The following is a 17124-nucleotide window of genomic DNA, read 5'->3' as shown; positions in this document are numbered from 1 at the left end:
CTTATTACAAACTACAAGGCAAAACACCTAACCACATTGTCAAAGCCCACTCTAAAGTCAAAACATTTCCAACTTTGCCTTCACATGATAACATAATCTCTATTTACACCTGATATTACTTTCAAACACACAAATGCCACTTTTACTATTTTTAAACACACTATCACAGTTGACACGCTCCTCCGAACATGCCCAGCCTCTTTACTCTTAATTCTCAACCTTGCTACAGCTATATATTTGCTTAACCCCACACACCAATACACTTCAACAACCTCCTCCAACCCTCTCCCCAATAAGCAACACAGCTTCTCACGTATCTCCTCCCAGCTTTTCTCCTATACCCTGCCATATTATTCAAGCCACAAACTGGCCTCCTCACCTCCTATGAAACCACACTACCATCACCTAGGAATAAAAAACACTTCCTATGGTACGCATTCCTCATTACCTAGCTACTCAAATGTGGAGACATACATCCTAACCCTGGCCCACCCTTTAATCCTAACCACAAGAGTAACCCCAAAGATTTAAGTATACTTACTCTGAACCTTAGAAGTATATGTAATAAAATGCTTGGATTGATCAAAATAAACCTGACATACTAGCTCTTACCAAAACATGGCTACACCTCAATGTAAAAGACTCAGAAATAATTCCTCCAAACTTTGCAATAACCAGAAGAGATAAATCTAAAAAAAGGGGGAGGGATAGCACTTCTATATCCCTGTACACTCAGCATCACACCCTACACCAGTAATATACCCATATTTTCCAATGCTGAGGTACTAATATCATTTTTGAACCTCAACATATCAAAACTAATTTGCATAATAGTAATATATATCCCACCAGGTAACAATATACCAGTGTTGGAAAATATTTTATCCTGGACATCCCAAACAATAAACCTCGAAACAATAATCTTAGGAGACGTAAATATAGATTGGCAAACCATAGCTTCCAACTCCTCCACAAATAGTATAAATTTGTATGTTTTTTCTCAGCTTATCAATGCTCCAACAAGATACAGCAAAGATCTTATCTGCCAGTCCACCCTAGACTGGATCCTAGTGTCCCGCCCTGCCAATTACCTCTCTTCTGGTACAGTGTCTTGCTCCCTAAGCAATCATCTACCAGCTTACTCCCTTAGAACAAACTCCCAACAACTAAGAGTACACACTACAAAATCAGTTAGGAACTCAACTAATTTTTGTCAGCATAAATTCAACAATCTCCTACAGGAAATAGACTGGACACCCCTTAAACAACTACCCTTAATGATGCTGTACTATATTTTAATAACACCTTCCTTTACATACTTAATACACCAGCTCCCATTTGTATGAAAAGAATCAAAAAGAACTCAGCACCATGGCTCTCTAAGGAATGTAAACACCTGATGAAGCAAAGGGACCCAGCCTGGTCAACCTGGGAACAAAACAAAAATGAACAAATCATGTTAACTTCACAACACTACGTAACAAAGTGACAACACTAATCAACAGAGATAAGAAGTCATATTATTCCCAGCTTCAACTCCAGCATAAAATCCACCCCAGTAAAGTTTGACACTCCATATCTTCTTTACTTAACCCTGGAAAAAATGGAGAACACACCCTATCACATGATACCCCTCCATCACAAATAGCCAAAAACTTTAACAAGCACTTCATATAATCAATTTTGAACCGACTAAAAAAAACACCCCTAATGTTGGACCCTCCACCCCACCCTTCAACCTATTCAGACACCAACTCCAGACCATCAACTACTTCTAACCCTGTCATTATTAAACCCCCTACTCAACAAAATGCCATACAAACCCCATTCTCATTTCAGCCCATACCCACTGATATCATTAAGAAACTGCTACAAAAACTAAAACCTTGCTCTACCTCAGCTGACAATCTCCCACCATACTACCTCAAACTTGCTGCTAACTCAGTCACCTGCCCAGTAAGTATCTTTATAAATAGGTCTTTATCCGAATCAGAAGAACCTACCATATGGAAACAATCTCACATCACCCCCATCCACAAAGGAGGCAACTCTTTTGATCCATCCAATTTCCCTCCTATATCCATCTTGTCACCCATATCCAAAATTCTCGAGAGAGGTATTCATCAGCAGGTAATGCAACTTCTATTGCAAAACAATGTTTTAACCAAAACCTAACATGGCTTCCAACCTAGCCATAGCACAGCTACAGCCCTATTATCTTTTACAGACACTGTGGAGAACGCCAGAGATGCAGGATGCTATACAGTCTCAGTATTCCTAGATCTCTGCAAGGCCTTTGACACAGTGTCTCACCCCTTACTTTTGAACACACTGTCTAACTTAGGCTTCTCACATAACACAGTAAAATGATTTCAGAGCTACCTCAAGGATCGTAAACAAGCAGTGAAATGGTCTAATGAACTCTCACCCTTTCTCCACAACCCTTCTGGAGTCCCTCAAGGCTCCATCCTAGGACCTCTACTCTTCAACATTTTCACAAACAACCTTACACTGCCTCTCACCCTGGGACCCTGATTCAATACGCTGATGACTCCACCATAATCTGCACTGCTCAATCAGAACCAGAACTACTTTCAAAAACTCAACTGTCCTTTACTGCAGTCAAATCCTGGCTAAGAAATGCCCAACTCTTCTTAACCCAAAGAAGACAAAACTAGTACTCTTTCATCCCAAAAACACCTCCCCAGTTACTGATCATTTCAACATCATTGCATCTGACAACACTGTCATAGAAATAGTGCAGGAACCCAAACGTCTAAGTGTTATCATTGACAATAAACTTTCATTTGACCCCCATATACAGCAAAATGTAAAGAAAGCTCATCAGAAACTGGGACTCTTATATAGAAACAAACATTTCTTTACTGCAGCAACCAAAACTACCCTTGCAAAAACATTTTTGCTTCCTTCCCTTCTTTATGGTACCCCTGTCTTAACTAACTTACAAACTTCTACCCTAAGTAGGATGGAACAGTGCTACAACAAAGTTGCAAAGTTTGCTACAAACTCTAAACTCAAACTCTAAATATCACACACATCACTGTAAACTGGCTTGACTTTCCCAACCAACTTGCCTTTATTCAGCTATCCACTTTGCACAACCTTATTTATTGCGTTTAGCCTGGCTGAGATTGAATAGGTCAATGAGATCAGTGATCTACCCCACTTAAGAAATTCAAAATAAAGTAAAATAAAATAAATTTATTTTTATATGCTTTTTCTTTGTACAACTCAATTTTGTCAATGTGCTTTCATTGACAAAATGTATTTTATTGCAATTTATGTGCAACCTTATTCTGTATTTTTATTATTTTTTTTAACATTCAATGCCTACTCAACTAAATATTGTTAACTGTCAGGATTCATACTGAGTGAATATAATCAATTGCACCTCTGGCACACTGATTGAAAAGGGTCTCTAGCCTAGCCTGCTTACCTGGTAAACAAACAAATAAAAGCAAACGTATCACAAACAGCATTAAACATATGTTTTTCACATTCATTCCAGTCCAGTATTTGACCTTCTATTTTTAAAACAGGACTGTTGCATAAAATAGTTTTATATTGCATCCCTATATACATGTTTAAGGTAAAGGAGTACAGTCTATCTTCCCAGTGCAGCCTTGCCTAACACGCCTTATTCTTGCTATTATTTTTAAACTGTACCCCATCTTTTATGAAAGACTTGGAGAGGTGTAGAAAGCCCACAACAGTGAGTAACAAGTTTTTCATCAAAAAGGAAAGAGACAAAAAATATTTCAGTTCTGCTTAAATATTTAAGTTGTACTTATAGTGATCCATGTGGCGATACGTCTTTGTACATTTTTGCTTTTTTTACACGTTTGCTTGCATTTTTAGTTTGTTCTGGGACCTTAGTCTTGTAGCTTAATTTGCAGCTGCAGGAAGATTGTGTTTCTTATACTGCACGTCTATCTCCAGAGGTAGAATTACTTGGAAATGCTAGCAGATTGTATTTTAAATCTTGTTGGGCCTTAGTCTGGTAGTTTCAGTCAGTTGTGGCAGAACTATGGACTACTGCTAGATTCAAACCTTGTTTAGTCATTTGTTACTGCATTTTTCCATAAACAGTGTTACTGGTAAATTTCTGCATAGTACGGTGCCTTAAACTGTAGTAGAATTCACTAGTCAGAGTATTGTTTTGTCTGCTTTAGAATTTGTGCTTTAGTGCTTTTACAGTTGTAGATATTCCAGTTTTGATCATACAGGTTTATATTCTGCTTAAGATTTACCTGCTTAAAGTTGCATTCTAGTGCCTTTCTGTTCCCCTGTTCTTTGTGTCTGCCCCATCCCCCAGCTGAGACATTAAGCCAAAGTTTCTGAAAAAGCTCTAATATCGGCATTATTTGATTGGATCCCTCCCTAGCTAGCCTGCTTCTTAAGGTTGTGCCTCCTGCCTCTGCCCATTATGGCATTCTGATTTCCAAAGTCCCTCCCTCTCCTGTTTCATTGCTATTGTGTGTTTAAGCTATTTAAGTACTCTTCCCACACACCTTTTTCCATAGATCTATCCTAGAATGTAAATTTTCCCTATAGAATGGTCCATAAAATTGTACCTGTAAAACAGTAAATATAAAGCAAATACCTTGCGTGCTGACAAGCTTAGAACAGCTAGTTGGGCATTGAAAGGCAACACCTATAGATTTAGTAGAAGTCAGTAATGTGACATTAAACTTAGTAGAATTTAGTACTGTTTAGCCATTTATTATTTATTGACATTTGTTCAATGTTAAGTCCTACTGGGCACAAGCGCTCTTCTTCAGTGGAGGTCTGGGGAGAAAAGCTTCAAGTTAAATTTAATGTAATCAATATATACTATAACACATTTTATAATGCAGTTACAGTGTATACATAGCATAGTTGTCAGTATAATAAAATTTGTACCGATATTCACAAACAATAATATATAGCATTGTATTGAGAATTAACAACTAGAAGGGTGGTATATAAGACAGGTAAGAGTAATATGATAAATACACAAGAGTGAGGCATACTGCTCAACTGTCCAGATTTTTGCCTCATATTTTTGGTCAGTTCCTCATAAAATTTGTGATTTTCTGGCAAATCATTGAGGATTGAAGTCACTAAATAATACTAAATAATGACAGACATTTGAGTTACAGACTTCATATCAATACAAAAATACATACAAATGCAAAACCTGTTACTCTAGCAGCTAAGTTTATATGAACAATATTTACAATCTGACCCTGTTTTGGGGCCTTTGTCCCCCCATTAATTTTGGCTTTGTCCAGACTTCTTGTCCTGAGAGGTTGAGATGTATGGAGTGAGGTATTAGAGGGGACAGGTGAGTTTAAGTGTTAACAGAGAATTAGTAATGGAACAGTAATTTGACTGTGCTAAATTATAAGTAGAGGAGTTTAAGTACTACAGTAAAGTGAAGTATTAGAAGGGAATAAGCAGGTTAAGTGATTTAATGATTTAAAGGGAGTTAGAAGAAGGTGGTGAAGGATGTTAGGAGAAGCTATGTACCACATGAGGAGCAGGGACAAAAACAGGAGATAGAAAGTCTTGCAGTAATGGCTTGAAAAGAAGATGTGAGATAGACCTGATTGATATAATAATTTTATTCCATGTTTTAGCTACATTACTGGAATAGAGATTGATCCCAGCAGCCCTTTGTGGTTTGTAGATGGTAAGCAGTTGTTCATCGTTTGACTAAAGGGGAAGGTTTGTTAGATAGAATTGGAGTATGGGGCTAATTGCTGGGCAGGCAAATGGGGTGTAGATAATTTTGTGGGTTAAGATGAGTTGGGTATAAAACAGGTGGTGAGGAAGGTCAAGCCAGCTAAGTGTTTTTAATGCTAAACAGCAGTGTGTCTGGTAGGGTTTTCTGCAAGCAAATCTGTCGACTTTATTGTGGCATTGTTCAAGTTTAGAACTATGTGAGGCTTGTAGATTGGTCATGATAAGGGATCCATATTGGAGAGAGGGTAAGTGGTAGTGAAAGTTAGCTTGGCAGAGTTTGCAAGGAATTACTTACCTACCTAGTTTTTGAAGGATTTTCTTTATAATCTGCCCCAATAAAGCTTTTAATATTGTGTAATCACTAAAGTTAGTAGAATTTAGTACTGTTTAGCACAATCTGCCCCAGTAAAGCACCCTTATTAGTCTGCACCAACAAAGCACCCTTAATAGCCTTCTAACCTCAGTACACCACCCCTTTGTAGCTCACAATCAAAAGACTGGACAGCATGGATATACAATTTCCTAACCTTTCTGTAGCCAGTTTGGTGGATATGGACATCTTGAGACAATGTAGCAACTGTCTCATGTTTACCAACAACCTCTTAATCCTTAAAGAAATAGACATAGTATAGAAGAGTTGTATTTACACAATGTCACTGGAGGCTAAACTCTCGCATACAAGCACACTTAAGGTCGTCAAACCCATGCACAGAATACCTGCCTCACATAGAGCAGAGCACACCCATAGACTAATGTATGCTGAAGCACTTATAAGCAATCTTCCTAAACCCTATGCAAAAATATTGTCTAGAGTAGACCGTCTGCTTTCAAAGCTATGCTTCACCAAGCCCCAAGGCACTGAGAAAAATGAGCACCTAACATCACACATACAGTAACACTCAATGGAGTCCCAAACTCTAAGTTCCTAAGGCAAGCAAACACACTTCCCAAGACTATCATCATAAGGGTCTCCATTGTAAGATATACTGATTCCTGCCTAACTAGACTGAACAAGGAGAAAATAATGGTTAGCTGTTTATCTGAAGTTAGGATCTGCCAAATCACTCATGCACTCAAGTCATTTCACCACAAGTACCAGTATGATTACATCATAGTCCATGTAGGTATAAATAACCTGAGACATACCTCCCTGAACTATATGAAGAGAGACATTATGGAGCTCTCAGGCTACATGTCTCAGGCTGGCATGATCCTAGCATTGAGCAGCATATTACAATCTTGAAGGATCATGCCACAATATGAGCAAAAGATGACTGATTTTAACAATTGTCTGTCTTTCTGGTGTCACTCTAATAAGAGGATCCAATATTTGTCAGCTTGGGAGACATGGTTAACAGACCACATTGTTTTGCCAAAGATGGTCTGCACCTGCTCTGTCTATTTCAAATATTGGCTAAAACATTATCCACACCTATAGTGCCTTTTTTAGGCAATGCCAAATTGGCAAACCTACTGACATAGTAAAATCAACTCAGCTGAACCTAAAGATCCTACTGCTCAATGCCAGGAGCCTAAAAAACAAACAAAATAAAATAAATAAATAAATAAATAAATAAAACTACACTCCCTCATGGCCCTTCTCACACTCAAGAACATATACATCTGTGCAGTTAACAAAACATGGTGTAAAGTAGCAGATAGCACCCCAGAAGTGCTAGGTTTCAGTACCTTCCACACTTTTAGCCCAGTAGCTGCACAGACAAGGGTTAATGGTGGAGGTGTCTCAATATACATCAGTAACAAGCATGCCTCTAGGTTGGTCAGACAGGGTGACCCACTGGAGTTCCTCCATATGCAGATCACAATAGACAAAATCCTGTACTATATTCTAGCCAGCTATAGGTCACCCTCTATGTCCCAAGAAGCTCTTAATGCATACTTGGACCTACTGGAAACACTTACCATTCAAACTAACACCCTGCTCTTGGTGGACTTTTTGTTACCTCTCTATAGACTGGGAATACTACATGGTCTCAAATGTACAGACCCAGAGATTCCTGGAATTCATAAATACAAACACCCTTGACCAAATAGTGAAAATGCCCATTAGAGGCTCCAACATACTGGACCACATACTCACAAATAGAATGCCGCATCCCCCCCCAATGTCTCATCCTCCTGGTAATGTCCATCCGTAAAGCTGTCTCCTTCAGAATAAAAATAACCCAAGTAAAACCCAAATAGATGGGAACTATTTCAAGATAAACTACCTATCATTAAGTGATGATTTGTCAAAATTCAATACCCCTCCAAACCCCAAGAACACAGCAGTTTACGCTGACTTGTTCTCAGAAACTCTGTACAACCATGTCAGTGGTTTCATAGAGGCTGCTGTACCTACCAGATATAAGCCCAGAACTAGCCCCAGAAACAAATCATTGTGGTGGCTTCCCAAATTAAGCAGACTATACAGCAAAAGGAAAAAATAAGGCAAAAATCAGAAAGGTTAATTCCCATAAAGATAAAAACTCTTTTATCAAATAAACTAGGCAACTAACAGGGCTAATTAGGTCAAACAAAGCCAATTTTGAGGTTAAGATAGCCTCCCAGGTAAAAGATAACCATAAGGCTTGTTCAACTATGTCAGAAACCTCAAGAGCAGCATTGAGCAATGTCATGAACTGGTGAACCCTTCCAGCTATAACTAGGGAGCATGGACTGGCTGCACTCCCTAAAGCCAAAGACAAAGCCTCAGTGGGGACTGATAACATCCTGGGATACCTCCTGAACAATCTAAAATTTGACTTATCGTGACCCCTGAAGTCATTATTAAACTATAGTCTTAAAACAGGCTTTGTGCCATGAGAATGGAGGACTGCAGTGGTCATCCCCCTTCATAAGGTAGGACTTTCAACAGATCCTGGAAACTACAGCCCCATTATTCTGACTAATCTTATTTGCAAAGCCATGGAAGAAATTATCATGAAAATTATGAACAAGGACTTAGGAGACCTCTAGACACTGGATCCATCCCAATTTGGCTTTGTCAAAGGAAGGTCATGTTTACTAAAGCTGGTGTTCTTTGAAAAGGTCACTAAGGCAATAGATGAGTGGAAAGTTGTGCATACTGCCTACCCAGATCTGAATAAAGCATTTGATTCAATACCCCACTCAGGCATTGTCAACAAACATATAGAACTAGGCATAAACCTCTTTATTACATGCTGGATAGCTAGCTGGTGGATGGATTGGACCTAAGAGGTTAGGATCAATGTGGCCACCTCCATAAAGAAGTCAGTCACCAGTGGAGTCCCTCAGGGTTTTGTGTTGGGCCCGCTTCTCTTTGCCATCTACTTCTTAGAGGTTAAAGCCAAAGTCAAAAGCCTCTGGCTGACCAAGTTCACAGATGATTGCAAACTGGGAGCAATCAATGAATCCCCCCAAGACAAGAACGCCCTTCAGGAAGGTCTAACACAGACAAACACTTGGTGCCAAAACCATGGCTTAAAACTCAGTGCCAAGAAATGCATTATAGTACTTTTTGGGAAGTCAGCCACACTGGGTAAATATGTCGTCAATAAAACACCCCAGAAAGTTGATCCACTAGTCAGGGATCTGAGAACTCATGTAGATAGTAACCCAGTCTTCAACCAACATGTGGCCAAGGTAATAAGTAAATCCTTCTATGTTGCTCAACTTATAAGTAAGGGGACTGATCTGGGTCCACTAAGGTCATCATACTACTGTACATGGCCTTCATCAGACCCATCATAGAGTATAATGGCCCCCTTTTATGTACCTGATCAGACACATGCAGCAACTGGAATGTCCATAAAAGTTCTTTACAAAAAGAATACAGGGAGTAAACAAAATGTCCTACCGTGATTGCCTCAAACTCCATTCTGTTTACTCTGTATCGTACAGACTACTGACAGGTGAATATTGTCTGGCGTACAAGGCATCTTTGGACCCTGTTTGGATTAACCTTTTGTACATTCATAAAACAAACAGTATAAGAACTACTAGATCAAAATACATAAATATTGCTTGTGCCATAAATAGGACATGTTGGAGAGACAGACATGTTTCTCAGAAAATTCCCAGTCTCTGCAACAGGCTCCCCATTCATGTGAAGCAGAGTTCCTCCATATCCCTATTTAAGCACAACTTGGACCAATGGATGGGTAATTGGAAATTCACCACCCCTGGTCTGGCACCTATGTCTCTGATGGACAGAGACAGTCAATAAATTACCCCCTATATAAATCAAATTTGTGGGTCACACTGGGGTTGTATGTCTAGGCTTATAAGGGCCCTAAAGATCGTTGGCCTAGTACACACCTATGACCCTGTAAGAAATGGTGAATGTAATTAACTGCCATCTCCATTACAGCTTATTTCTTTTGAAGTCTTAGTGCTGTAAGAAGGGCAGAACAGAGGAGGTGGCTAATCCAGGTGCTATCTTATACTAGATTGCTTACTCACAAATGTAGATTAAAAAAAAGAAAAAACAACAGCTCACAAGCTGTCATTAAAGCCACCCCAGTTGTGATCATAGTTTATGCACTGTTAAACAGCTCTTTCCTTTAAGCAGTATCAACAAGTGATTAGGTTGCTACATAACCTTTATAAAAAAGTATGACAATTTACAAGCTGTCATTAAATTACAGTAACGGCAATTTTGCATCAAAATACCTTGCTGTAGCTCTGGTCTATAGACATGAATGTGTGTGTGTGTGTGTGTGTGTGTGTGTGTGTGTGAGTGTGTGTGTGTGTGTGTGTGTGTGTGTGTGTGTGTGTGTGTGTGTGTGTGTGTGTGTGTGTGTGTGTGTGTGTGTGTCTGTGTCTGTGTCTGTATTTATGTATATATATATGTGTGTGTGTGTGTGTGTGTGTGTGTGTGTGTGTGTGTGTGTGTGTGTGTGTGTGTGTGTGTGTGTGTGTGTGTGTATGTGTATATATATATATATATATATATATATATATATATATATATATGTGTGTGTGTGTGTGTGTGTGTGTGTGTGTGTGTATGTATATATACATACATATGTGTGTGTACCTCCCTAAAAAGCTTGCTTAATAATTTTTCAAATTATGTGGGCCAAAGCCCCATCTTTCATTGATGATCATAAGACATTGTCTGTCAACCCTTGATGCTCTGTTAAGAGCTTGAAGATTTCCACTTAGGGTTGTGCAGTACAGCTATCCTTTCTTATATATAAATAACTGGATTAAATTTATCTGCAGAAATAAAGTCTGTTGCATTCACAACCTATACATTGGTCATTCTAGCTATCTTTAACATTGATAAGGCTAAGATTATCAGTTGTCATGGAATATCATGCTGGTGTGCCTTGGGCTGTCTGCAGTACTGTAATGTATCTTTACTGGAGATAACTAGTTCACAAGTAAAACATATTTTAAAAGAAAACTTAGTTAAAAGTAAAATACATACAGCCTAATCAAATCTTTTCTCAGATAAACACTGATGTAAGTAATAAATATTTGCCATGGGGGCTACAGAATAATGGTGAAAGAGCTAGAAAGAAGCATCTACATCTCCAGTGCCTATCTACATAGTTAGAAATGTATTCTAATATTAACCCTGCAAGCATATCCAAAAAATGTTCAACTATTTCTAAGTTTATTTTTGGTGTGTGGTGTCCTCATATGATTACAACTTCATTATCTGCTTCACATTTTGAGCAGAGGGAAGTAACTTCATCATCAATTTATAGAGTTTACAAGGTAGAGTCAGTCTGTAGACCATAATTATCTTGCCAGTACCGACCATCACAGGGCACCTCCTGCCTACAGGTCATGGCTGAAGATGAATTTATAGACACCTATCTAATTGTCAAGGTTTTCATTAAAGAAATTGAGGGCATCACTGTTAAAGGAAGATTATTTTAGAGACAGAGGAAGCAGTAAGCAGTGAATCTGTCCCTTTTGTGTGTCTTACTTATCTTCTGAGAGAGAGATTCTACCCTTTAGTTTGAGTGTTTGTGGGGCCATTTATTTTGCAGAGGAGTAGGAGGTCAAGGAGGTTTAGGTCCTTAACATCACTGAATGTAAACATAAACCCTCCCCTAGGTGTCTGTAAGAAGCAGAGCATAAGGATAGAACATCAAGCCTGTCTTGGTAGCTGTGGGCCTTTAGTCTAGTGACCTTTTCTAGTTTCAAACTTCTGGGGTCTATCTGAATGATGCATTTGGATAGATAAATACTAAAAAGTGCATGCAGAGTCTAAATGTCCTCCCTGTGTTCAGACGGGTTTCCTCTGTGTACTCCAGTTTCCTCCCACATTCCAAAGACACGTGTCTGAAGTGTTTCTCCACAGGTCTCCACTGAAAAAAGGCTCTGTCATAGTCGGACTTTCCCGGTCAACAAATTTTAAATAAATAAAATAAATAACTGGTCTGATCAGTGCACAATGTAGAGGAATGATAATGTCTTCTGACCTGGATGAGAAATTAGGTTAGAGAGAAGTATTTCCTGACTGTTGCTGCTACATGATGGTCAAAGGATAGGCAGTTGTCTACAAAGGTGCCAAGATTTTTGATGACTGTATCAGTCTGTAGTGGGGTGCTGTCTAAATTGTAAACTGTTTTTGAGATTAGTTTGTCAAAGGTGACAATGCTACACTTCTTTGCATTTAATTTAAGCACAATTCTAATACACAATTGGTATATATGATTTATCACGTTGTAGAACTGTAACCACTGTTATTCTGAGAACTGTCTGAAATTCACATGTTATTTTTTTTAGGTAATGCCTTTATTGTCATACTTGTACCTTTGTTATTTTTTTATATCTCTGAAGATGGCAGACATGGTGTCCTCAAATTAGGCAAAAATACTACCCCATCCAAAATTAAAGTATACAACATAGCTTACAGGGTAAATTCCTGGCTACACCTATGTTCTGATGGTCAGACATTTCTCTCTGTTTACCTGATCTATTTCTTGTCCCTGCTTTATCACCTTTCCAACCACTTGTGTTACTGTTTATTTCTACCTTACCTGTATCCTTTTCAGTATTTATCAATTACTTTTGCAATTCCTTAACACATTTGTTTCTTCCAAATCCCTGTCCATTCCAGATCACAAAAATATGCATTCTAACTGCACCCATCCCTTGGATCAAAAGTGTCCTACAGTCAGTCTTTATCAGCTCCTCCTATAGGGCACTTTATGTGTATGTTGTAAGACTACCAGGTTATTTTAATTTTTCTTTGCAGTTTTCCAGACTTTTTCCAGTCCCCCTCTCCCAATGGCTCAAGAAGTTCTTTATTCAAGGAACTACTGAACTTTTCCAGCTGTTTATTTCTCCCAGCTAAAACTGATGTAGCTTTCAGATCTCAAAGCCTTCCTTATTCATGCAGATGTCCAGCTGTATTCCTCGTTTCTGTCGCATTGCCTTTGCTTATTCTGCCATACCTGCCTGCCCAGTAATTTCCAACGTTTCTTCTTTGTTCCAAACCTCAAAAGAGTTTAAGTAATCTTCTGGTAATATTATTTTGAAAGGGGGTAAAATTAACATCATTAATTACCCTGAGGTTATTGCTGCAAACGGGATATTTACATGTGATACAAGTGGAGCAGCATATGTTCCCATTAGTTCTTCTTGTTCAGCATTCTATATAGGGAAAACGGAACTTGCATTGAAAAAAACGTATTTACCAACATAATTACGCTATTAATAGGAAGGATACAAGTAATGCCTTAAGTAAACATGCCGCCAACTGTTTGAATTTTACTAAATTTGCCTATTTTATTTTAGAAAGAGTGACTAGAAACAAAGGGATGGCAACTGAAAAGCATTTTTTTAGAATACACGGAACTCTACTGGAATCTGTTACTGGATGCTGCTTGCTTTCCAGGATTAAACAAAAAAAATAGCAGTTTGTTAACTTTAAGAACTGACAAATTTAAATTATTCTTTTGGTTTTAAGACTGATTATATTAACTTAAAAGCATCAGTTTTCATTTTTAACAAAATTAATTGTTTCAAGTTATTGTCATACTGTTGCATTGATATTCATTTGTTTTAAGTCTTGCACTTGTATTATTATAAACAGCCTGTCACTTTAAGGAAATAATTACTTGGTTGAATTAGACTGTTTAATGATAGGAAATTATATGGCATATGATTCTGTGAAGCTCCTTGAAATGTCTGGAATGAAAGAGCTTAATTTTGTTTCACCTTAGTTATATAAACAAAATGGCTTGTAAGTTTTAAAAGGCTGGTTAGACTATTCTGGCATCTTGGGTGACATTAGTGAACACTGGTGTTTTATGTTATCATTTAACAGGTCAAGGTTTTGTGGTAATATTCCATATACCATTCATTCAAGTCTTTCACTTGCTTTTTTCCATTCACTTTCAGTTTGTTCATTTGCTTGACCATCTGTTCTTAAGAATAGTGTATTCCATAATTTATTATAAACACAACTATTAAGCCTCTGTCCTTACCTCTGCTTTTATTCCTTGAGTTCTCATTCACTTTGTGCATTATGCTTATTTTCATTTTCCTAGTTTTTGCTTTACTTCCTTCCTTGTCATTACCTTTTCCTTTGTTTTATCTCTTTTTCTGATGTTTGGCCTAGAATAGACTCCCGTCCTCTTCTCACAATTTGTAAGATGATACTGATACTGAATGACACTGTATATACCAAGAGACTTGCCACTCTCCAGTCTGTCAATCTTTGCTTGTTTATTAATGCTTCTATTTATTTTATTGTTTTTAATAGCTTGTATACTTTTTTGCTGAAACTGTTATAACTGTTACTGTTTAGGCCACAAGAGGAAGCCTCTAAACGTGTTCTCTGCAGTACTACCATACTTTGTGATACAATAAATACCACTTTGTCAGCCTATGACAAATTCCAAAAGTGTGTACTTTAAGCTGTTTTTGGAGCCTGAACAAAAGGTGTTTGGATTCTGAAGCCTAACTGAGAGGAATATGCTTATCAATGCAGTTAAGATATCCAAATAATGACAGTATGACAGCCTGAAATGTTTTTTTTGCTTTTTTAAATCCTAAGATAAAGAAGTAAAATAAACTGCATCTATTACAATGGCCTGCTTAGGACTCACTGGTATCCCCTTTACTACAAATAAAGTAGTTTTTACAGTCAGTCACTGCTGAGAGGATACATGGTAATGCACCCCATTTATCTCTGAAGAAGGAGTGTAATCATCTTATTATCTTGCCAGAGTGATCAACATTTCAGCCTTAAAGAGTAACTTGGAAATGGCAACAGATCACATACTTGCCTTTGTTGCAGAAGGCTATGAGTTCTATTCCCATTCCAGGTAGATGGATTGGGGTGCTGCACTCCTGAGTATGTTGTCCTTCAGGTGAGACATTAAACTGAGGTCCCATCTGCTTGAGCTGGTGGTTAGTTCAGGGAAATGTAAAAGATCCCACTGCACCTATCAAAAAGAGTAGACAAAGTTCCCTGATGCCTAGACCAAATTTCGCCGTACTAGTATAAATACTCAGTACGATAAAGGCCACTAGCTTAGTAAGACTAACCTGATCAACAAAAGGTAAATAAAAAAATAAAAAAGTAAATAAATGACAGCTCAGTCTATTTTTTATTTTGTTGTAACTTCATTGAAATAAATAACATTCTTTTATTTTGCTTTACTTCTAAAGGTGTAAAACGTACAAGAATGTTGCTGTTGCTAAACATCATGACCCCATACTGTTTGACTTTGGAGGGGAATTAATTGATGCTAAGTTAACACTTCCTCCAGATGAAGAAAGTACCACCACTCTTACCACTGCAACTTCATCTAAGCATGGCACCAAGACCCCACCAATACCTAAAGGGCAGCCAACTTTGAATGAATTCATAAGCGTGGCTGAAGATCTTCTAAAGGTGATGGCAACTGTCAGTCAGAGTTCCACTGTAAGCACCACTGACGTTTCTAGGACCACGGTCTTCAACAAAGTGCTGAAAAAGAAGAAACAAAAGAACAAGAAAGGCAGAAAGAAGGGGAAAGGCCTCAAAAAGAAAAACAGACTTAATTCTAAAAGAAACAAGGAAAACATAAAAACCAAGAGTGATAAAGACACAAATGAGCAAGTTAAGGTTGTCATAAGTGAAATGAATAAATCAAGTGCAGAATCTGCCCTACTTCATGTACTAGAAGATGAGCTGGACATGGACTTGGACTTGGGAGGGAAAGAAAATCCCTTCAATGATATTATGAATGACGAGCCAGTCAGAGATGAATCTGGTAGTGTCACAACTCTTATAAGGGCTACGGAGCATGTTTTAAAGGAACAGCCTACAATACTGCCTATGATATCTGCTTCCCAGCAAGGCACAAGCAAAAAACAAAAGAAGCACAGCAGAGAGAAGAAGAGAAGAAGAAAGAAACCCCAACCTACTAATGTACAAGACCTAGAAATGTTTTGATGTTGTGTTTTTAACTAATAATGTTAACAAATAACTTATTTTTATAAAAAATTAAGAACATCTTGTAAGCATGTTGTGAATAAGAATAAAACAAAAAAAGAATAGTAAATGCAAGGGAAAACTAAAAAACAAATAAATAAAAAATAACAGCATAGCATGTCCTCTTGAGCACGTCTGAAATTTACAGTGAGTCGAGTCAAGCTTGAGCAGTGTGCCCCTTGTTGACATCACTTATAGATCACTTTAACTTTATGATGTCAGTAACTGTGTCTAAATCTGTAGCAGAAACCAAACAGTTAACAATCAAATGCTGTTATGTCTGTGTAGATAAATGCTAATGATATGAGTATTTGTGTTCATGTATGATTTAGCAGAGATCTGTGCTGCGTGCATCTGAAGAGGTGGCAGGAAAGAACAGCAAAGTGGGGAAAAGTTTTAACGCTTCCCTAAATATGCATTTGGTACCCATGTCACTCTTTACAAGACATCTGTTACAGTACGTCTGTCACTACTCATTTGTCTCCCACTGAGAAATAAATGTGCAAACTTACAAATTATACCTGGTCTTTTTTGTAGATAGATAGGTAGGTGGCATGACAGTTATGAACATATACTTTTTATCCAGAATAATGCCATTCTTGCTTGAGTTTCTCTCACTGAAATAATTGCTTTCTTGGTTCAACAAAAACTGTAATTCTGGAGCTCCAGGCATGTGTGTGCTAACTAGTAGCTCCATTAAGGAACTTGATCTAGCATGGGACTCCCTGAAATAACACGGAATACATAATTCACCCTCCCCTAGTTTCACCTTGCTTACAAACCCTAACTTTTACTGGGTATTTGATCCACTACACATGTGCCTACCCCTAACTGAAATAATTAACTCCTTTCCTGATTATTCAACATACCGCTGACTCAATTATAATTTGTATATTTAGAAGTCCATGAAGCCGCAGTGGTACAGCAGTAGCGTTGTTGCC

At 38.0% G+C, this 17124-nt stretch overlaps 1 protein-coding gene across 1 annotated transcript in view; it reads left to right on the top strand.

Moving 5' to 3' along the window:
* The window catches only part of PROCA1 (protein interacting with cyclin A1), a 73688-nt gene extending 56987 nt beyond the window's left edge, over positions 1 to 16701 (top strand). Inside the window, exon 4 of the mRNA XM_044054401.1 lies at positions 15376 to 16701. Within this exon, the coding sequence (XP_043910336.1) occupies positions 15376 to 16144 (769 nt within the window). The 3' untranslated portion in view covers positions 16145 to 16701. The remainder of the gene's footprint in view (positions 1 to 15375) is intronic.
* The last annotated feature ends 423 nt before the right edge of the window (positions 16702 to 17124 follow it).

This window comes from Protopterus annectens, chromosome 13.part0 (assembly GCF_019279795.1).
Source record: "Protopterus annectens isolate FY-2018-M chromosome 13.part0, PAN1.0, whole genome shotgun sequence".
NCBI classification, from domain to species: domain Eukaryota; kingdom Metazoa; phylum Chordata; order Ceratodontiformes; family Protopteridae; genus Protopterus; species Protopterus annectens.
Note: the sequence above shows the minus strand (reverse complement) of the source record. Positions and strands in the feature narration are given on the sequence as shown.